Source organism: Eublepharis macularius, chromosome 18, assembly GCF_028583425.1.
Source record: "Eublepharis macularius isolate TG4126 chromosome 18, MPM_Emac_v1.0, whole genome shotgun sequence".
In the NCBI taxonomy this organism is placed as follows: domain Eukaryota; kingdom Metazoa; phylum Chordata; class Lepidosauria; order Squamata; family Eublepharidae; genus Eublepharis; species Eublepharis macularius.
In genome coordinates, this window is record NC_072807.1 from 17,491,998 (window position 1) to 17,513,941 (window position 21,944).

Consider the following 21,944-nt stretch of genomic DNA (forward strand, 5'->3'; position numbering starts at 1 on the left):
TTTCCTGGCAACCAGCATCAGAGCTCCTGTAGAAGAAGAAGACCGTGCTGGCCAGTCATCCAGTGCACACAATGAGTGATTTCGCACTCGTTGGATAATGCACTTCCAATCCTCTTTATAGATCATTTGGAATGGATTTTTTCCGTGTGCGGAACAAAAAATCCACCTCAAATGATGGATAAAGTGAATTGAAAGTGCATTATCCAACGTGTGCGGAATCACTCAATATGTGCAACCAGCTGATCAGAATTGCCTCGGCAGTTGACATGTCTTTCCCAAAATGCTTTCCTCCTAGATCCTGCCTGTCGAGCCAGACAAAAAGCCCCAGGGGAAGCAGCTCCAGGCCCGAGTTGACTACTTGTTAAAACTGCTCAAGAAAGAACTGGAGAAGAAGGATGGCGTGAAGGAAATAGAGGAGGTCAGTGCTTCCAGCCACCAGGCACTGTAGAGGAGGAGGTCTTAGAGCGGGACCACAAGTGACGCCTGACACAGGTTGGACACTAGTCAGCTTCCCTCAAGTTTTGATGGGAAATGTAGGCATCCTGGTATTGCAGCTTGGCTCTCTGACTCCTGTCCAATGGACTTTTCAACTGTCACTTGTCCAACATTCCGCCAAGCTGCCGACATTTCCCATCAAAACTTGAGGGAAGCTGGCAAGTGTCCAACCTGAGTCAGGCATCACTTGTGGTCCCGCTCTTAGACTGTGTCAGGGGGACGTGTCCATGTGTACGAATGTCCAGCGTGATGTAGTGGTTAGAGCGATGGATTGGATTGGGAAGACCCGGGTTCCACCCCTCCCCACTCTACCATAGAAGCTAACTGGGTGACCTTGGCCCGTTTGGAGTTTGGAGAGAAGGAAGAGCCAGGTTCCCAGTGATCAGAGAGTGGGAAGGGGGGAGAGGTACGTTCAGTGCTCTTGTGAGCCTCACATAATCTGTCAAAGGCTTTAAATCACAATGTCTACCGTGTCCTGTTTCCTGACCTAACTGGATTGTCTCGTGCCATAGAGCAAGCTGAAGAAGCGGAGGCCCCGTGTCAAGAAAGAGAACAAGTCTCCCAAAGGAAGGGACGAGCAAGGGAATGAGCTCTCCTCCCCTCGGCACTCGGACAACCCTTCGGAAGAGGGCGAGGTCAAGGTAAGCCAGCTTCAGGAAGCTTGTTGCATGGCACAGCTGCTCAATAAAGATCTACAAACACAGGTGAGAGCTGCTGTAGCACAATGGTTAAGTGGTTCGGCTGCAAATCAGCACTCTGCTGGTTCGAATCCACTCCTGCCATGAGCTCAGTAGGTGGCCTTGGGTAAGCCGCTCCTCTCAGCCCCAGCTGTATTGTGGGGATAATAAATAACACTAACTTGTTCACCGCTCTGGATGAGGCACTAATCTGTCTAGAAGAGCGGTATATAAGCACAGTCATCATTTTACTGAATCAGTTTGTTGGTGCATTATGGTCAGTATTGTCTGCTCTGACTGGCAGCCTCTCTCCAGCGTCTCAGCTGGAGGTCTTTCATATCACCTGATGCTTTTAACTGGAGGTTTATGTTTGAGGGAATGGAGCGGAGGAGCTTTGGTCACCCGCGGTAGGAGCAGGGTTAGCCTCCTCCGCTTCAGCAGTACCCCCACGTATTTTATTCCAGGAAAGCCAATGTTTGACATTCCTGTGGCAGCCTGTGCAAGGAAATAAAACCACGTACTGCTTCAGTGAGAGGAAAAAACCTGCCCTCTTCCCATGGCTCTGGGTGCTGTGGTCCCTTGTGGACAGAAACGAAAAAGAAGCAGGTCCTCAAGGAAGTCTGTATAACGGGACCCAACGGCAAAAGGACCCTAAATGAGTAACTGATAAGCATCGGTCATGGGGAGCAGGGGGACACATAATGTCCCCAAGCGTTTTAGCCAGAGCTTTTTTTCTGGGGTAAGGGGTGGTGGAACTCAGTGGGTTGCCCTCAGAGAAAATGGTCACATGGCTGGTGGCCCCGCCCCCTGATCTCCAGACAGAGGGGAGTTTAGATGGCCCTCGGCGCCGCTCCTGCGGTGCGGTGCGGAGGGCAATCTAAACTCTCCTCTGTCTGGAGATCAGGGGGCGGGGCCACCAGCCATGTGACCATTTTCAAGAGGTTCTGGAACTCTGTCCCCCCCGTGTTCCAGCTTTAAAAAAAAAGCCTTGACTTTAGCTCTGTTTGCTCCCCCTTATTTAAATCACTTGTGTAAAGAAGTCTTTTGTTTTGTCCATCCTGAATTTACTGCTCATCAGCTCCATTGGATACCCTCACGTTATAATATTTTGGGAAAGGGAGAAAAAGTTCTCTCTGTCCACTCTACCCCATGCGTATGTCCCCCCTTAGTCATCTCTTTTCTAGACTGAACAGTCCCAGGCCCTTCAGCTTTTCCTCATAGGAAAAGTGTTCTAGCCCCTTGATCATCTTGGTTGCCCCTCTTCTGTACTTTTTCTAGTTCTGCTATATTTATTTGTTAAAATAATGTTTTTATTATTTTTTTATTAAAGGGAAAGGGAAGGCAGGATACAAATAAATATTATATTTGTATCCCGCCTTCCCTTTGCAGCTCAAGAAGGCATACATTTTGTTCCATTAAAACTATAAACGTAGAATAATAAGAACAGTCCACAGGAAACCCCATCCCAGCATCTTTAGTTCCACTAAATCTCTTCACAGGCAAGCTTAGTCTTTCAGCGCTTTCTGTCACCCCTTTCTCTCTCACACCAAAACTTCCCCAGGGTGACCATTCCATAAAGCAGGAAGGGTCTCTAGAGAAGCAACGGGGGTGGGGAGGGAGGCAGTTGAGAGAGAAATTGGCACACAGTCGTATGGAAAGCTGTGGCCCTTCAGAAATGTGCATTCCAAGGCTATGAAATACTTTAAAGCAGGGATATTCACAACGTGGGTTGCAGTGAGCCACATTCACAACTGCACCACATTTGCTTCCATCCACACAATTACACCCAGCAAAAATTGCGCCACGTTTGCTGAGGTTCGCCGTTTACCAATCCTCAGGCAACAACTTTTTCAAGGTTGGAACCAGCTTCCAACCGCAAGCCCCACCGGGCCAGGGTCTTACCTGCTTTCCTGAAAAATCAGGCAGGTGCTATGCTGAGGAACGGTGCTCAGAAGTGCCGCAGGTGGCAAGTCAAAAGAGGCTCCTGAGCCAGTGAGTATTACTGCTTTAAAAGTTACAAGCAGTGCCTTGACTTGAACTTGCCAACAAATTGGCAGCCGGTGTCGTCGTCTTAAAATTGACAAGATGTGCTGCCCTCAGTTGCCTCCCCCTCCACAACAGTAACCAAACTGTAGAGTTTTGAACCAGTTGTAGTTCCTTGGTTGTCTTCGAGGGCAGCCACACCCAGAGCATCTTGCAGTAGTCCAACTCTGAGTGTGCGAAAACATGGATCAGTATGGCTGTGCTCTTCTCCTTCTTTCCAGGAGGATGGATTGGATAAGAGCCCTTTGAAAAAGAAGCAGAAGAAGAAAGAGAATAAAGAAAACAAGGAAAAACAGGCAACGGGCAGGAAAGACAAGGAAGGAGACAAAGAGAAGAGGAAAACGGACAAAAAAGAGAAGGTACTGGATATCTCACCAGTATGGTCCAGACTGGCTTGATCTCGTTACATCTTGGAACCGAAGCAGGGCTGTGGTTAGTGCGTGGATGGGAGACCGCTAAGCCCGTCCAGGTTTGCTGGATGGCCGAGGCCAGTCAGATCTTGGAAGCTAAGCAGGGTCAGCCCTGATTAGTTCTTGGATGGGAGACCTCCGAGGAAGTCCAGGGACTGTACGCAGACGGTGGCAAACCACCTCTGTCTGTCTCTTGCCTTGAAAGCCCAATAAGAGGTCTTCATAAGAGCTGCAACATGACACCACCTTACACACGCTCACGCTAGATGAATGTCATATAGACATTTGGTATTCCTGACTTGGAATACACAGGAGTATTCATCATCTGACGGCTTCCGTGCCTCGTTGGTCTTCATTTCCACCCCCTCCCCAGCAAACCCCCACCTACCTTTCTGGGTTTGGTACTTACTAGGCTACAGGGAGTTTGAGAGAGTTACAGTTCCAATCCTTTTCATGTCTCTCCTGCCAGGAAGTGGGAGACCGGTTTGCAACGCAGCAGGGGCCTGCGGCCTGATTTCCTGTTTGGGGAGACATCTGCGAGTGGAACTCTTGCTCTCTGCCACCTTCCCCAGCTGTCCTCCAAAGAGCTAATGGGAGTTTGTCTACAGGGACTTTTAGTTTCTCAGTGGGAGTGGATGAGCCAATCATCTCTCAGTAGCAATGTAGAAAAGAGTCCAGTAGCACCTTTAAGACTAACCCAACTTCACTGTAGCATAAGCTTTCGAGAACCACAGCTCTCTTTGTCAGATGCAAGTGTGCACGTGAGACTGCTTGCATCTGACGAAGAGAACGGTGATTCTCGAAAGCTTATGCTACAGTAAAGTTGGTTAGTCTTAAAGGTGCTACCGGACTCTTCTATTTTGCTACTACAGACTAACACGGCTAACTCCTCTGGATCATCATCATCATAATTTATTATTACAGTACCAAGACCAATATACAAAAATTATGTTACCAAACCACTTATCAATAAAAAGAAAACCCATCCGTTTTTTAAGAACTTTTAAAATTTCATGCCGTTTCAAAATTAATGTACGGAATCTGGCTCCTTGCCATGTGATCATGTGGTTTTCATCGGCTAAGAGCCAGCAGAGCTTTGCATTATTTGTAGTTATATGACTGGGAATCCTATCCAATACTAGAGTAATAATTTTTAAACGAACCTCTCCATAGAATGGGCAACTGAAGAACATGTGCTCTGCAGACTCTACCTCTCCCAAAGGGCATAAACTCCTCTGGATCAGTAGCAATGGACTGTCCAATTTAGCTGGTGCCCCATTCTGCTAACCCCTGATGGCCATCCCTGCTTGTAGATGTGAATGGACTATCTCAGATCCACCAGCACGGAGAAATCTTTTTAAGTTTCCTTCCAGAAGACTGTCTTGTTCAGATCCCACATTTCACTTGGCAGGCAATGAAGAGAGGGAAGGGGATGCCCCCTGGCTTCTAAGATTTCAGCAGGCGGTGTTTGCAAAGTTCTATGCATACTTTCACAGCTGCAGGTCTTGAAACTTGAAAAGAGAAGGTCTTTCCTCCCCCGGAACACCGCATTCTGATTCCTGCACAGTCGCATCACACACACAGCCCTGCCATAAGCCCAGCAACCAATTTTTGTTCTCTCTGTAGCTGAAAGGTGGCGAGGCCAAAGCCGGTGGCAAAGGGAAGAGAGTTCAGGGACCCGTTCACATCACCGCGGGGAACGAGCCGGTCCCAATTGGGGAGGATGAAGATGATGATTTGGACCAAGAAACCTTCAGCATAGTAAGTTCTCTTTCCGCCAGCCCAGGGGCAGGGGGAGAGGAAGGAAGACATCAGGGTTGGCAAGCAGAGGCTTCCTCAGAATTCCAGCTACAGCTGTGAGCTTTAAAACCCGCTCTATATTTTTGTTTTCCCAGTGGGGCTGCCTGTTTCTTTAAAAACCCTAGTTTACTTGCCTTCTCTCTCCCCCACCCCCTGCGTCCCAAAGACTGCTTGACCTTGCATGGTCAAATGAACTGTCTGGAAGGGCGGGAGATGGCTCCATCCCCCACCATCTTCTCGTGCTGTTCCCCCCCTTCCCAGTGCAAAGAGCGGATGCGGCCGGTCAAGAAGGCCCTGAAGCAGCTGGACAAGCCAGACAAAGGGCTGACGGTGCAAGAGCAGCTGGAACACACGCGGAGCTGCTTGCTGAAGATCGGCGATCGTATTTCCGAGTGCCTGAAAGTCTATTCTGACCAGGAGCACATCAAGCTCTGGAGAAGGTGAGCCGCCGCCGCCACCCCTCCACCTTTCTCTCTCTGCTTTGGGTGACAGTTGTCTGTCTGCATCTGTCACTCTCTGGTGTGACCGAGAAACATCCCAGGGCAGAGCTCAGCAGACATGGCTGGTGTGTGATTCTGTGTGCAGAGTAAAGGGGCTGAAATCTGGGACACAGATGTGGGGATGGCTTCTCCCTCCGAACCTAATGGAGGTTTTTGCAAAACACTGGCTCTTCCTCCACGTGCAGTCTTGCTGAAAGGTATTTGGTCTTCGGAGATCACATAAAAGAGCATGTACAGTAGGGCAGTGCTGCCGGAAGGGTGGGGAGGCAAGCCTTGCCTAAGGCCCGGTGCTGAGTTCTTGGCAGAGGCCAGATTCACACCAGGAACGTCATGGTGACATGGTACCCTCCCATCTCTCCCATGATGACTGGACAAATGTCTCGTCTGTTCTGGGTTTCCCAAGCGCTGAGATCTTGTTGCAGGAGTGCCAGAATTGTTTCACTTAAGAATATTAGCTTCCGTTTTGATTTATGTAGATTTTTATTCTGCCCTCTCTCTGGGGCAGAGGTGGATCGGCTGTTAAGGTCCCGGTAGGCTGAATGCCTGTGGGGTCTTGCTCCCTTTGCAGGGGCTACCCTAGCACCCAGGGAGAGATGGCCTTCATGCAGGGCAGGGAAGGAGAAACCTGGAACAGGGAAGGCCAAGCCACATGCAGCCTGGTTTTGTGGCCTAGGAAAAGATGGAGGGAGGGCGAAGTTCCCAAAGAGCCCAGAGTGGGATACGTCTTCTCCACCACCTCCAATTGAGCTTCACAGTTCTGTGATGGCAGAAGAGTCAGTGGCCCAAGGGCATCCAGCAAGCCTCATTGCAGACCGAGGTTCTGAACCCGGGTCTCCCAGCGCTGCATGCAGCGCTAACCACTCTTGTGCAGGTCGTATTTGCCGCTCACTCCAACGGTGTCTAATGGAATCTCAGGAAGGGGTGGGGGTGGTCTGCATAGGATTTCCAGCGGTTTAGGGGTTTTCCAAAGACCGCCAAGGGACAGAGAGAGGAAAATCAAAGGACGGTCCAGCAGTTTTGTGAAGGCAATCTGTTCTCCCTTTGGCCTCCTTTCAGAAACCTGTGGATATTTGTATCCAAGTTTACGGAATTCGATGCCAGGAAGCTGCACAAGCTTTACAAAATGGCTCACAAGAAGCGGTCCCAGGACGAGGAGGTGAGATGGAAGAGGGATGTTGGTACGGGATATGGGGTGGGGGGAGCAGGGATAGACGAGGGGGGAGATTCCTGAAATTCAAGCAAAATTGGGAAGAGTCCAGGAACCAAAGGGATCCTTCTTGACGTGACTCAGAGGGAGGAGCCGGGGGGGGGGGGGGGCATCATTCTGGCTGGATGGTCCTTCCAGAAGAGATGCCGAGGACTTTGGTCTCAGCGCTGTTCATTCATTCACTCATGGATGCTTAACTCCCAGTTACCTTAAGCAAATGACCCGGCTTCCCCAATCGCATGCGCTTTCAGTAGTATACTTTTCAGCAGAATAAAACAAAAGTTCATAGGTTCTGCATAATGTGCCCCCGTCATAGAATGGCTTCTAGGGCTGGTTTCTGTCTTTGTTGTCTAATAGATGAGGAAGAGGTCGATCGGGCATAGAGATACAAGCGCTTGAGGAAGTCCTCTAGCTGATAATGGGAATTGTCAGAAATCTTACAATGTGGATAAGATGGGATAGGATATGTGGCTCAGCGGGAGGCGTCTTCCTTTGTGTGCAGAAAGGACTCCGGTTTGCACTCTTAATTTGGTTGTGCATCTCTGTCCTGCTTTTCTCCCCATTGGAGACTCAAAGAGGTCTGCCGAGAATCACAAAGATATAACTGAGACAGATGAAACCAACCAAAAAACCAAGCAAAACCCCCAGCACCATGACAAAATCCTGGGTCCACCGTTCTGGTTCACTCAAGCCTAGTTCACAGGCTACGAATGCCCGGCTTTATTACCTGTAACAGGCAGGGAAGCAGAAGCGGAAGCCAGGTCTCAATAGCTGGCAGAGAAGTTCCCAAGAGTCCCTTCCCAGTGTCCTGCATCTTCAGCTAAGGGATTTCGGGTGGCGGCCATTGGTAAAGTCCATTCTCTTCTGGAGACCGGGGGGAGCTTTTGCCTGTCAGAGTAGAAAATACTGAACTCAAGGAATCCAATAGTCTGACTCGGTTGAGGTCAACTTCCTGCATTCCATTGACCTGTCCAGAGCCAGCAGCCTCAAGCTCCGAGTTCAGATTCACTGTTAACTTCTCTCCCTGCATCTGACTGCAGCAGGAGCAAAGGAAAAAGGAAGAAGCGGCGGGAGGAAAAAAGCTCTTTCGACAGGAGCCCTCCGGTTCCAGCCGTGATTCTGTGATGTCCCAGATCCCCCACGGCCCTCATGGTCAGAAGCTCCACCCGCCTCCCGCGCATCATACCCAAATGCACGGGCACCAGAGGGATAACTACAACCACCCGAACAAAAGGCACTTCACTAACGCAGGTAAGAAAGCAGGAAGGAAACCGGTTTTCCGTGCAAGTTTTTGGGGAAACTCGCTGTGTGGGTCTTGCAAAACATCTCCAAACGTTTCCACCCCTGCCTCTTCCCCCTGACCCCAAACAGCCCAGCCTGAATGGAATTTCTAGTTTTATTTTCTATCTACTTTGTGTATCGCCTGCCTTTCTCATTGAAACTCAGGGCGAATTACAAAATGTAGAAAACAATTCAATCAGATGGCATAATAAGCAAACAACCAAAACTGTCTAAGGCTTGACATACCATAATAATCCTTGATAGTGGGATTACAAAGGTAGAAGACCAAACAATGCACAGAGTGGTGAACTGCAGTGCTGCAGCCCAAGCTCTGCTCATGACCTGGCAGAAGCTGGGTTCAGGCTGACTCAGGCTCAAGGTTGACTCAGCCTTCCATCCTTCCGAGGTCGGTAAAATGAGTCCCCAGTTTCCTGGGGGTAAAGTGTAGAGATGACCGGGGAAGGCCATGGCAAACCACCCCGTGACAATAAGTCTGCCAAGAAAACGTTGTGATGTGACGTCCCCTCCATGGGTCAGTAATGACTCGATGCATACACAGGGGACCACCTTTACCTTTAAGAGAGAGATGCTGAACATGGATTGGTGGCAGTGGCTGAAAATCTCCATGTATTGGCAAATGTTATCTGTGTCATAATTACATGCAGGCTTGTGGCATGTGAAGCAGACCGCACTGTGTTATCTCCCCCAGGCTGGGATAGAGATAAATTTGCAGCAAAGATGGAAATTCTGCAAAGTACGAAAGCAAAGTGACGGGAGAAAGTCCCTCTTGCAGCGGAAAGGGGTGGAACAAAAACCCAGCTGTTTGTGTGAGAGGAGTCTCGGTTTTCAGGGCAGAAAGAGAAATTGTGTGTGTGTGTGTGCACGCGTGCGCAAACCACTGCATGGAAGCGAGCCTTCTGCGGAGCTGCTCTCTTCCTTGTCTAGACCGATGTACAAACTTCCAGAATGCACTGAACCTCATGAGCAGTTGGGGTTTTTTTCCCCTCGCCCTAGCTCTGCAGAGTGCTGATTGGTTGTCCCTCCTGCCAATCATTACACCAACCCCCTTTCCCTGTGTGCGTTTTAAGTCTGAAAAACCGAAACTGCAGTGGCTTAAATAAAATTCAGTAGGGGCGGGGGGATAAGAAATCAAAAGCCTGCCCAAAGCATCAGACAAGATCTTTGTAAACTGCTGCTCTTTGTAAACTTAATAGCAAAGAGTCCAGTAGCACCTTTAAGAGAGAGCCACAGCTCTCTCAAAAACTTATGCTACAATAAAGTTTGTTAGTCTTATAGGTGCTACTGGACTCTTTGCTATTTTGCTACTGCAGACAAACACGGCTAACTCCTCTGGATCTTTGTAAACTTAGTATCCCTTCCACCCCAGATCTGCACTCTTATGTGGCTGCACCATCCAGGGAGGAAAAGAAATCAATAATGGCATATATTGGTTCTTTCAGCTCATCACCTAGAGCAGGGATTTCCAGTCTTATTGTCCCTGTGGGCATTTGTAGAATTTTGAGAACAGGGAATAGTCAGGACAACAAAATGGCTGCCATGGAGGGTCATGACCAGTCAGAAAATGGCTGCCATTGCGTACAGGGGCCAATCACAGCCTTCTCCTATGAAGTCGGTTATTTCTGGGTTCTCCTGCTCTAGTGAGGTGATGGAAAGCCAGATAGTCTCTTTTGCTTTCAGGAAAAGATACTTTGGAGAAGAAGCAAATGGGCGCTGGGAAACCCACGGGTGGGCTTCATGGTGCCCACTGGCGCTACCTTGGGGATCACTGTCCTAGAGTTACCGTAGAAACTTCCATCTTGGGGGTGGAGGTGTCTCCCTCAGTTTGAGAAATGGCTGACCGAGGTTCTTTTGCATGCAAGGGCAACTCTTTCTCCCTCCCGTTGCGCAGATCGAGGCGAATGGCAGAGGGAGCGCAAATTCAACTATGGTGGCAATGCCAACCAGATGTGGGGCGGAGAGCGGCACCATCCGTACGAGCAGCACTGGTACAAGGAACACCACTACGGAGACCGCCGGCAGCCTCATCGCACTTCGAATTACCGGCTGAACAACCTGTCCCGCAAACGGCCGTACGAGCCGTACAACAGTGACCGAGACCACAGAGGCCACCGGGATTATTACGACAGGTGAGACCCTGCCCTCTTAAGGGCCTTGGGCAGTGGTTAACGTGGTCAGCAATTGAAGGTCTCCGCATGTTATTTCCTCCCTCTCTCTGCTCCTAAGAGGAGCCAAAGTCTTGCTCTGTTGAACGATGCTGGAATTAAATATGAGCTGAACTCTCCTAGCATGTTGGAGGGAAGGTGGCATGGCATGGCCCAATCTTGTAAGCTAAGCAGGGTCTGACGAGATCGGGCTGTACCACAGCATTCCCTATCCCCTGGCCTGCCCTTCCATAAGCCACCCAGCTATTCTCTGGCCACTTGTGTCCACCAAGTTCCTCTTAAAGTGTGTCGGGGTTGCCAGGAGAACATTGTCCTGGCCCTTTAACACGTTTAATTTGTGGGAATGGACAGTTGAAGCTCTTCATGGTATGGAGGGAAATAACATCACCTGGCAAATAATACCCCATTAAGCTTCTGTGAAAGGGACAAGACATTGTTCTCTTGGCCTGTTGGCAACCCTGGAGTTGATACCCCTGTGCTCTTCCACAGAGATTGGAGGGAGGCATGCCCACAGTAGGGCCGTGGAGGGGCTACGGTGCAGTTGGAGGGCTGCATGCTTTGCATGCAGAAGATTCCGGGTTCATTTCCTGGCATCTCCAGTTAAAAGGGTGATGGGAAAGCCCTCTACCTGAGACCCTGGAGAGATTCTGCCAGTCCGAGTAGACAAGACTCGATGGAACAGCCCCATAGAAGTCAGTATCCTGTGTTTAAATTGCTTCACAATACAGTGCTGATAAAAAAGGCCAGGACAGAGTGGTAGAGCCATGTGCTTTGGTTGCCAAAGGTCCTAGTTCAAGGTTCTCATATAACAGCAAGGCCGTTTCCACACGGCTTACCTTGTTCTGGAAAACGGCGAAATCTCGCGAGAAGACGCTGTTATCACGTCTTCTCGTGTGATAACAGTGTCTTCTCGTGCGATTTCGCACAGTAACAGCGTCTTGTCGCGCGATTTCGTGTGAGATTTTGCTGTTCTCCGGAACAAGGTAAGCCGTGTGGAAACGTCCCAGTTGAGAAAAACCTTCCTCAGCTTGATACCTCATTTCATGTTCATATGACTCATGCAGGGGTGCAGCAGTGACCTCCGGCAATTCTGTTGTGCATCTGTATTAGATGTGACCGTCCCCTTCTGCTGCCGATGCCGTGGCACAGCAGAATTACGGGCCTTTTAGGAGCCTTCAGGAATGCTCCTCTCTCTTCCAGGTCATGCTGATGTGCTGTTTGGGAACAGCTGAGCAAATGCAGTTAGTAAAATGAACCAACCTGGCAAGTTAGCCTTCAAAAAGAGGTTCGGGGGCTCTTCCATGCTTCCCTGTCAGAATCACTTACACCTTAAAAGAAAAAGGCGGGCACAGTTTTGTCCAGCTTGCCTACGTTGATCTAAGATCGATTTTTGTGCTCTACCAGAGATCAGGCAGGTGGCTGTTTACGAGACTGAACTCAGCTTGAAGGATGGGAGGTTTCATCTCTTCTGAGCTTGTTTTTCTGTTCTTGTTCTTGTTTCTGCCCAGACATCACCATGATTCCAAGCGGCGGAGGTCGGATGAGTTCAGGACCCCAAATTATCACCCGCAGGACTTTAGGAGGATGTCTGACCACAGGCCTCCCATAGGTTACCATGGCCAAGGCCCCTCGGACCATTACCGGTCTTTCCACCTTGACAAATCAGCAGATTACAAACAGCCGCTCCCCCTTCCTCACTCCCAAGTCATGGACCCTCGCTCTCCACCGTCACAGAAGTCCCCCCATGACGCCAAGTCCCCCCTGGATCATCGGTCGCCGCTGGAGAGGTCTTTAGAACAGAAGAACAATCCAGATTTTAACTGGAGCGCCCGGAAGACATAGAGATCAGGAGAGGAGAGGAGGGAGACCCATACTTGCTCCGAGGTAAACAGCAATTGCTGGTTTACCAGGCCCTGACCTGGAGACTCCGAACAGGTTGCCCTTGGACTGGGCTCTGTGTCTGCGGAAGGATCGTAGGAGCCGGACTTCGTCAGGGCATCTGAATTTCTGTCCTGATCTCTCCTCCCATAACCCCACTGGCCGAACATCGGGAGTTGCTTTCCTTGCGCCCAAGCGACCTGTTGGGGAAAGGCAGGGCCTATCGGTTTTTTCCCACCCGCTTTCGTTCGTGTGCCTAAAGTCGGACGGACTCTCATGAACGTCGGGGAGTTTGCAGTCGGGCCCCCCCCAAGTCTTGGGACTTGAATGTCCGGCTGGGTGGGAAACAAGTTGTGCGGCTTTGGTGTTAGGATTCGAAGTGCTGCTGGAGGGGTAAACACGTAGGGAGGAGGGGGGGACGTGGACGCTGAACTCGGTGGTTCAACGTGTGAAATGGGGGCTTTGGGGGGAAGATTGATGAGGAAGGACTGAATCCCGAGCTTGCTGAAGTGGCTCTTGAGTAACCAAACCTGAATCTTACTATGGGCCTTCTAAACAGTGGGCCTCTCCTGGAGTACGCTGCCAAAAAAAAGTGAATTCTTCGCCCCACAGAATAGTCCTTTTCCTTCCAGGTTCACCGTTTCTCATGCCATCTTCATTTCATTGTGCTGTATACGCAGCCAGAGGAAGCTAGTGACAGAGTATTAGGGGGGGGGGTCCCTTGAACTCGGGGAGGAGAGGGGTCTCCATGGGTGGGTTAAATAACACCTTCAAATGAGGGGGAGAGGAAGAACTGAGCACTTGAGTGTGGCTCTGTGGGAAAGCAACCACGTTACCTGACAGAAGTTCTTGTGCCCCCCATTTCCTCCACTTCTGCTCTCGACAACCATCGTAAAGCTGACCTGGACCTGTGGCACTGAGAGACTTTCCCAGCAGCAGAGAAGCACAGGTTTGTATCCCGATATTAGATCTCTACAAGTGTTTCAAGATGGCCGCCTGGGTGCTTCCTGTTAGAGTACAGGTACCCTCCAGAAGGGATGGAAGGGCACAGCACAAAGAAGGAGCCACTTGGCTGAGAAGGGACAGAAATGGCCAGCTTAACTCTTAGGCAACAAGCTGATCGCTAACGCCGAGTCAATCAGCCATCGCTGCTTGGTGAAAATGTCATGTGCATCAGCTCGGGAGGAGCTTCATTCCCTGTTGGGTTGTGCGTGTACAAGAACCGCATCCCAAATCTGTGTGCTGCTTCAGGATTTTAGGCTGGTTCATCTCTCAGACTCAGGAGAAAGAAACCGAGAAGCCCTCTTCGATGAGCCAGCTACGTATTAAGGCCTGAAGCGTTAGGATGAGAGGCATTCCTCAAATTCATGGTTTGAAGCTGGCGCTCCATCTCAGCTGCAGGTGCCAGCTTGCACTTCCATAATGAACAAGCAGGACGCAACACACACACCCCCTTCACACACCCCTGAAACAAATCCTGCAAATGGTGGTTTGCTTTCTGGTGGGCCCAAGTTGTACTGCTGCGGCCAGGTTAATTCGAGAAGTGTTAAGGAGTCATATCCCTGAGTGTTTTGACTTTTCAAGAGTGTTCAGCCTGGGAACCTGTCGGATTCTGAGCGTCCTCCGTGATTTGAATAAGCTGTGATAGTAGGAAATACACTAGGGGTTTTTGAGAGGGTCCTTTTATTTTCAGATGGGGCGTCTGGCTTATAATGTGAATTCTGAACACATCTCCCCCTCCTGACAGGCCTCTGTCCCAATGAAGGATATTTGCGTGCCATAATGTTGTAGCTAACAACAGGACTGACAAAGAGTTTGTGTGTCTGTGCTTAAGTAACACCCAATCCTCAAAGTATTACAGGAAAGTAAGCTCAGCGGAGGTTGATAGGGGTTGCATTGAAGTAAGGTGTCTGCAAACATGGAAGAGGCATTTATTTCCCTTGTTGGTGTGTGTGGGGGGGTGTTTCAAGGAGGATGGTGGGGTGATCAGCTATGGTGAAGGTTTAATCTACGACTTTTTAAAAAGTTTGCACTTAATGGAGAAGGATTTATCAGGGCTTGACAAACACATTGAAAGGATCCGATTAAGGGGAAATAATAAGCACAAAGCTTCGAGGCATTTCTGCTTTTTATCTGAATAGGGGGAATATGCATTTTTAAGCCAATGGTCATAGTATCGTCTGCTATGCTTATTCCACCACACGTTCGTTCACCCCCACCCCTCAATTGCTTGCAGTTTGCAGGCATGAGAAAAAAAAATCACACACTTTATTTCTGATATTCTCCGTAAACGGTATTAAATGCTCAAGCCGAAAGTACAGAGAACCCTGGCTGTGGGGTGGGTGGGGGTAAAGGATGAATGCTGGATTGGTGTCCATTTTGGGTGGATAATTAATGGATTATTTGGGGAGGGGGGAGGGAGAGAGACTTGCTGTGACCCATTTCAGTGACCCACAGCACAATTTTGGTCTATCCATTGCAGTGTCCCCAGTAAGCAGGACAGAAGAGTTGTTCCTCACAAAATCATGGACTTCAAAGGGGAAAAGAGAAACCCCTGTTGACTCAAGAAAAAAAGAAAGCAAAACAGTAATTAACTTATATTTGTGACAAAACATTGCCACTGTCCTAGTGATTTCTGATGTAAATATGTTGTTTATAGAGTATGTATTAAATTTTCCTACATTGTAAAACAGTTTGATTCTTGTATATTAAAATGTGACACAGACGTTTTCACAAGCTTTTTCTGGCTCCTTTTTGTTGGCTGGCGACAGGAGAAAGATTCTAGCGGGGCTTATCGTGTTAAGAATTTTGATCTCCGATCTATTGTCAGACCAAAGGTTTTGCGCCTCTGGGAGGATTCCATGTGCGCCTTCAATTTTCCTTTCTTGAAATGCTCTCTGGAGTGAGAAGCGGTGTTGTGCAGAGATTAAGAGTACTGAGCTAGAGAACTGAATCGTGACGATTATCACATGACCTACGCTACCTCACAGGGCTGTTGTGAGGATAAAATGGGCAAAGGAGACTGACTGTATGTTCAGTCCTGGAAGGACAGGATTGATTTTTTAAAAATGTGATAGGCTGGGGAAGCAAAAGATTACTGTTTGCTTATTAGCATGCACTCCCCCAGATGGGGTAATAAATGTTCAGTGTTGGCCTAATAATAAATTGCATTGGAAACTTTGGCCTGTTCCCCATTACTTCTTAGCCTTTGGAAGAAAGTGCCGGTATTGCATAATAAATCTGAAGGATTCATTGGAGACAGGATGGAGTTATATCATGGGCAGCTATGTGAAACAAAATTATAGAACCAGTAATAAATAATATTAGGGTTTAGTGTGTGTGTGTAAGTATAATAGATTAATATGAAAGTCATTGTGTATAATTATCCATATTTCCACAAGTATACCACTTGTTAAAATAGCCTGCCTTTGTGGTGACTAATTGACAAACATCCATCAGTTTAGTTTTTAAAGAATTAAAAAAAAATAACTTGCTGGCTGTTCCCTATTTCTCCTCCTCATTTGCCCCCCCCCCCCGTATTTGCCACACTTGGGATATATTTATTTACTGCATTTATACGCTGTCTCTCTTCCCAACGAGGAACCAAAGCAGCTTACCTTTTCCAGTTTTTCCTCACAAGAACCCTGTGAGGTAGGTTAGGCTCAAAGGTCACTTTACAAGCTTCCATGGCAGCTGGGATTCGAACCTGGGACTCCTAGATCTTAGTTTCATCCTCTTAAGCACTACACTGGAAGAGCCCCGTGGTGCAGAGTGGTAAGCTGCAGTACTACAGCCCAAGCTCTGCTCACAACCTGAGTTTGATCCTGGCGGAAGCTGGGTTCAGGTAGCCGGCTCAAGGTTGACTCAGCCTTCCATCCTTCCGAGGTCAGTAAAATGAGTACCCAGTTTCCTGGGGGTAAAGTGTAGATGACTGGGGAAGGCAATGGCAAACCACCCCATAAAAAGTCTGCCAAGAAAATGATGTGATGCAACGTGGGTGAGTAATGACTCGGTGCTTGCACAGGGGACTACCTTTACCTACCTACCTTAAGCACTACACTTTCAAATTATGATTTTGTCAGTATTTTTACAACTTTTAAAGCTGTAAAATATAAAATGAATTGTGGGAGAAGAGGTGATGGACATGAGAAAATAGACTAAACGAAGACACTGTTCTACTGATCTGGCTGTACCTATAATGTAAATATGAGAATCTCGGTGACTTTTAAGAGAGACCCTCGTATCAATAATAAATCCTGGATTGCAGAAGTTTCTCTGATCTGGCATTGGAACCTTATCCTCCATCAACTCATACCTCCTCTGAAAAACATCACTTTTTCACAAAGTTTCCCCTGATCAACTTTACAGGAGTAGTTCCTTCTAATCCGGAGACCAACAGTTTGCGGAACATTCCTAAGCTGCCACGCTCTGGTTTCTTTTTAGATGTGTAAATTGACCTGGTGGGTGGGTATTGTTTTAACCTCTCTGGGAGCTGGGCAGGAGGATTAGGATATATATAAATGTACACAATTGTGAATTTGTGAACAGTAGTATATTTACTGGTCCACTGTGTGGGTTTAGATTCACAGAATCTGATTAATGGCGAGTTTCCTGCTCCCCAGTTTCTAACACAGATACATGTGGCACAGGGGTCTGGTAGCTGCAGGGCACTGTTTACCTGAATTAAAATCGAAGGAGCAGCTTAGTATTCAACAGAACAATTGCCTCCCAAGATGGAGGCTGCCTGTCAGGTCTCTGGGTGAGTTTCTTTGAGCCAGCCTTCCAGTGCAAAAGCAGAAATCTGAGTATGGATTTCCACCAGTGGAGTGAGACTTGCTCATCTCTCCACTGCAGCCCAAAATGCTTCCCTTGAAGTCTGCAGTAAAATAGCCCCCCTTTCGTGGATTTTTTTGCTGGACCCAACCCATAGGATGGGTGCTTTGAATTCGAATCATTTCACACAGTACATTCGGAATGGGTGAAGTATGTATCAAATACAGCATAGAGGAGTAGTAGTGATGGTATTAGTAGTAGTAGTAGTAGTAGTAACTGTGCTTATATACCGCTCTTCTAAGCCAATTAGTGCCCCACCCAGAGCTGTGAACAAGTTAATGTTATTATTCCCACAAAACAACTGGGGAGCTGGGGCTGAGAGGAGTGGCTTACCCAAGGCCACCTACTGAGCTTATGGCAGCAGCGGGATTCGAACCAGTAGAGTGCTGATTTGCAGCCGAACCATTGTGCTACAGCAGCTAGGCTACAGAAGAGGCTAGTCAGACTAGGATCTGGGAGATCCAGGTTCAAATCCTCCCAGTGTGCCTTGGAAAATCACTGGAGGCCCTCGTGCTCTTAGCTTAACCTAACCCACAGAAAAGTTAGTTTCCTTTGGAAGAAAAACTTTTCTGTGGGTTAGGTTAAGCTAAGAACATGATTTAAAAAAAAATTATAATACTTAACTGTTCTGACAGGGTAGTTGTGAGGATAAATAGGTCCCTGTTGGGGAAATGAAGTAAATAATGAATGCAGATGACCATCAATTTAAATAGTTCGTAGGGTTGCAAATAAAAATTGTGCAAGTACTAATGGGCGGCAGGGGCAGCTGAAGGTCTCTTTCTGCTCCATATATGGTGGTTTTCAAATGGGGAGAAGGAATTTTTCTGGGAGAGAAATGCTAGACTGAATTGTCCAGAATAAAACTGATCTATATCTCCCCCTTTCCTGGTGATTTGAGCTGACACCCTGCTGTCCAGAGCCGGAGAGGTTGGTTCCAACTGGACTCCAGCCGCCAGCTCTGAGGTCTTTGGGTCATTTTCTTTCTCTCGGGTCTACTTATTTTTTTTTGCAGTGAAAGGTACCTCCCCCCCATCCCCCGTGCATGGGAGGGACCCCCAAATGAAAGGATTTTTCCACACCTGCAAGCGCTGGAGCCAGGCTGCTCCGTCTTGCAAGCAAGAGTGAAATTTCACAGCTGGGACATGTTCCCCAAAGAGACAGGTTTTATAATGGAAACACTGATTCAGCCGTTTACTCCTGCGTCTTGGCACGGGTGAACAGTCTGGTTTAGCAGAGAGGCCCCAGGCTGCACAAGGGGAGGGGGGAGATTTTAACTTAAAACTTTAAGAGCCGTTCAGGCTCGGGCCTAGGGTCCACCAAGTCCAGCACCCTGTCTGCTGCTAAGTTTCCCAGGTAGCCCACAAGCAAGATAGAGGAGCCAAGGTTTCAGTGTGGTTGCCCCCTCCCCAGCAAACTGGTATTACCTCTGGACCTGAAGACAGCCAACATAGACACTGCATTGAACAGCCACATTTTTGTCTCATTCCCCTTTAAAGCAATTCAAACATGCGGCCACCAGTACATCTTGAGGCAGTGAGTTCCACCAGCTAAAGTATACATTATGTGAAGTGCTTCCTTTGGTCTTGAAACCAGCAGCCTCTTCATTGCTGACCGCTGCTGCTGGCCATTACGGACCGGCATCAAACCCTCTAATTCAGTGGTATGCAGTCTGTGCCTTGCAGAGACCCACTGTAAGTCAGAAGAGCCATATTTACTTTCATTCCTAGCAAGAGGCCTACACCTCAGGGAGGTTTGCAGCTTAACCATTCCTCTGGCAGCAGCTACTGTCACTCACTCTACACTGGGCTACCCCTGGGCCTGATCTAGAAACTACAACTGGTCCAGAATGCGGCAGTGCGGGTCCTGACCAGTATATCCTACCAGTCACATATCACACCTGTCCTGCGCCAGCTGCACTGGCTTCCGGTTGAATTCCAAATCAGGTTCAAGGTGTTGGTTCTTACCTTTAAAGCCCTGAGTGGGTTGGGACCGGCATATCTTCGGGACCGCCTCTCCCTGTATGTTCCCTGGAGACCGCTTCGATCAGCGGATAAATGTTTACTGGTGGTCCCCGGCCCTAAGAAAGCCTGCCTCACTTCAACCAGGGCCAGGGCCTTTTTAGTCCTGGCCCCAGCCTGGTGGAACGCTTTGTCAATGGGGACCCGGGCCCAGCAGGACATATTATCGTTCCGCCGAGCCTGTAAGACAGAGCTGTTCTGCCCGGCGTTCGGTGGTTGAAGGGGGCAGTGCCATGTCAGCCTCCCACCTTTGGGGTGGGTGGGGGTTCATCCCACCATTGCACCTTAATGTATTTGGTTAATTTATTTTATTATTGTTTATTGTATGTTGATTTTAGAATTATTGTTTTCTTGTTTTTATTGATTTTAACTGTTGTTCACCGCCCAGATCCCCTGAGGATGGGCGGTTTATTATTATTATTATTATTATTATTATTATTATTATTATTATTATTATTATTATTCAGGGTGGGGACCACCTGTCACAGGAACTGCCACATGCAGCTCCTGAACAATATCAGTGCTTTAGTTGGTTAAAAACATTTTCTTGAAGTATATCCTCCATCTTTGCTGTCTAGCCATTGAGTTCCAAAGTACGTATGCGTGTCTGAAAATTCAGCATGTGCCTGACTATGCTGTCAGGTGTTTTCTAGCCAGCCAGGCTGAACTGGTGTTGGTAGATTCTGGAAATCCCAAATTCCAAAATGCTTTTTAGATCCTCTGCCATAGAGATCTGCAACCTGTGGTTCCAGATGCAATCACAGTTTACTACAGACGATGGTCATATCATGGGAAAGTCGATAACGCTTGGCACTGTTAAAGGCAGCAGGAAAAGAAGACCCAGCATGAGATGGATTGGCTCAACAAAGGAAGCTGAGGCCTTCAGTTTGCAAGACCTGAGCCAGACTGGCAATGATAGGAGATGGGAAGTGATTTGACAGCCATAACACACACAGTAGGGGTCTGCAACCTATGGCTCCAGAAAGAAATATGGCTCAGTACAGAACCAAATATAGCTTTTTACAAACAGAAAACGAAATATTTCAGGTTAAGGTACTCAAGTTATGTATAGGGAGGGATAAATTGTTTGTCCCATATTGATGACATTAGAATGAATAAGTTAGAGTACAGGATATTGAGAATATTACCAGTATTATTACTATTGAATAACATGCCAGGAATGTATTAGTTAGTTGATAAGTGAAGGGAAATTGACTTAGCACTGTGTTATAATAGACTAGCTTAGAAGAGTGTGAAAGTATATGTTTAATTGACAAAATAAGTTGAAATGAGTAGGGGAAGAATAGACAAAGGGTTGGAAAACTGTTGGAAGTCAACAAACGGGGGGGGGAAAGGGAGGGGGTTAGAACTGGAATATTAAAGTAATTTGATTGTTATAAATGACAAAATATTTCTAATTCCAATAAAAATTAAAAAAAAAAAGAAATATTTCAGGTTAAGGTATAGAGGCAGGGTAGGGGGGTGCTAGAATCACCAGTTGGTGAAGGGGATGGCAGATTTTATTATGGGACTGAAGAACATCAGAAAGGGAAATGACAGAGGTGAGCAGTTGCCAGTAACTCAAGTGCAACAGATTTATGCACTAAAAAAATTGTACCCAGTACTCCTGGATATGGGTTGGGTCCAAACAAAATTTTCTGCCTCTCTGGCTGCACTGATCTCCCCAAACTGGTGGTCTTGGGGGAGAGGGGACCTTGAGAAATATCATGAAGAGAGTCAGAAAAGGGAATTGGTGGAAATTGCCAATTTAATCTGGATCCAACTCAGTTACTACGTTTATTGGCATAAAATAAAGTCAGACAAAATCAATAATCAAAATCAATAATCTCTCCAGATCTTAAATTTTGTAGTCCCTAATTTTCATAGCAATCCAAAGAAATCTCGCTACTGTGATGGTGATATGGGGGCACCGATCGGATAAAAGAAGGAAAACAATTCTCACTTCTGGGAGGCTATACCTGCTATGCAAAACAGGGTTAATTAGGACTTCCCATATTTGGATGTAAAGGTCACATTGGAGCAAAAGGTGAGCAATCGACTCTGGTTCTGTGTTACTGCATTGGCAAGTTCTTTCGTGGTAGGGCAATTTCGCAAGTCTCCCATAAAAGCTGCAGACAGGAAGACATTAAATCTTGCTAACATAAAGGCACGGCATAAATGTGGGGCTGTGAGCTGTGTAAAATAAGTAGCTGGAAGCCGCGGGCTCAGTGTTATAGTGAACTGCAGATTTCGAGTATAAGCTTTCAAGAGTCCAGCTTCCTTTGTCAGATATAAATAGGGAGCTTGACCCTAGGAAGGTTATACCTGGAAATCTTGTTAATCTTTAAGGTGCTACTGGACTCGAATCTTGCTCTTATAAATGGTAGGCAAAGTTATTTCAAAATTATTCGGGATGTTGTTACAGGTTTGATTTGATGACGTTTGCTCATCTAGAGACAGTATCATGATGTTCAGACACGACACAAATTGAATGAGGGATTGCAGAGTGCGGCCAGGGTGTGCGTGCACATGTTGCAGTGCTGTTTATAACCTCTAATTCTGCCCTGAGCTTCACAGGTAAAGGAGGCTTAAATCCTGGCTTCTCAGATCAGCGGCTTT

The 21,944-nt window shown here is 47.7% G+C and overlaps 1 protein-coding gene across 5 annotated transcripts in view; it reads left to right on the top strand.

The window, feature by feature from the left end:
* Window positions 1-15,651, top strand: part of CHD2 (chromodomain helicase DNA binding protein 2) — a 78,514-nt gene extending 62,863 nt beyond the window's left edge. For all 5 annotated transcript variants that reach the window (XM_055002113.1, XM_055002117.1, XM_055002116.1 and 2 more), the window contains 9 exons: window positions 296-418; window positions 1,008-1,136; window positions 3,437-3,574; window positions 5,252-5,386; window positions 5,687-5,865; window positions 6,982-7,081; window positions 8,173-8,383; window positions 10,323-10,560; window positions 12,105-15,651. In XM_055002113.1, the coding sequence (XP_054858088.1) occupies window positions 296-418; window positions 1,008-1,136; window positions 3,437-3,574; window positions 5,252-5,386; window positions 5,687-5,865; window positions 6,982-7,081; window positions 8,173-8,383; window positions 10,323-10,560; window positions 12,105-12,438 (1,587 nt within the window). In that variant the 3' untranslated portion in view covers window positions 12,439-15,651. The remainder of the gene's footprint in view (window positions 1-295; window positions 419-1,007; window positions 1,137-3,436; window positions 3,575-5,251; window positions 5,387-5,686; window positions 5,866-6,981; window positions 7,082-8,172; window positions 8,384-10,322; window positions 10,561-12,104) is intronic.
* Window positions 15,652-21,944: the final 6,293 nt, after the last annotated feature.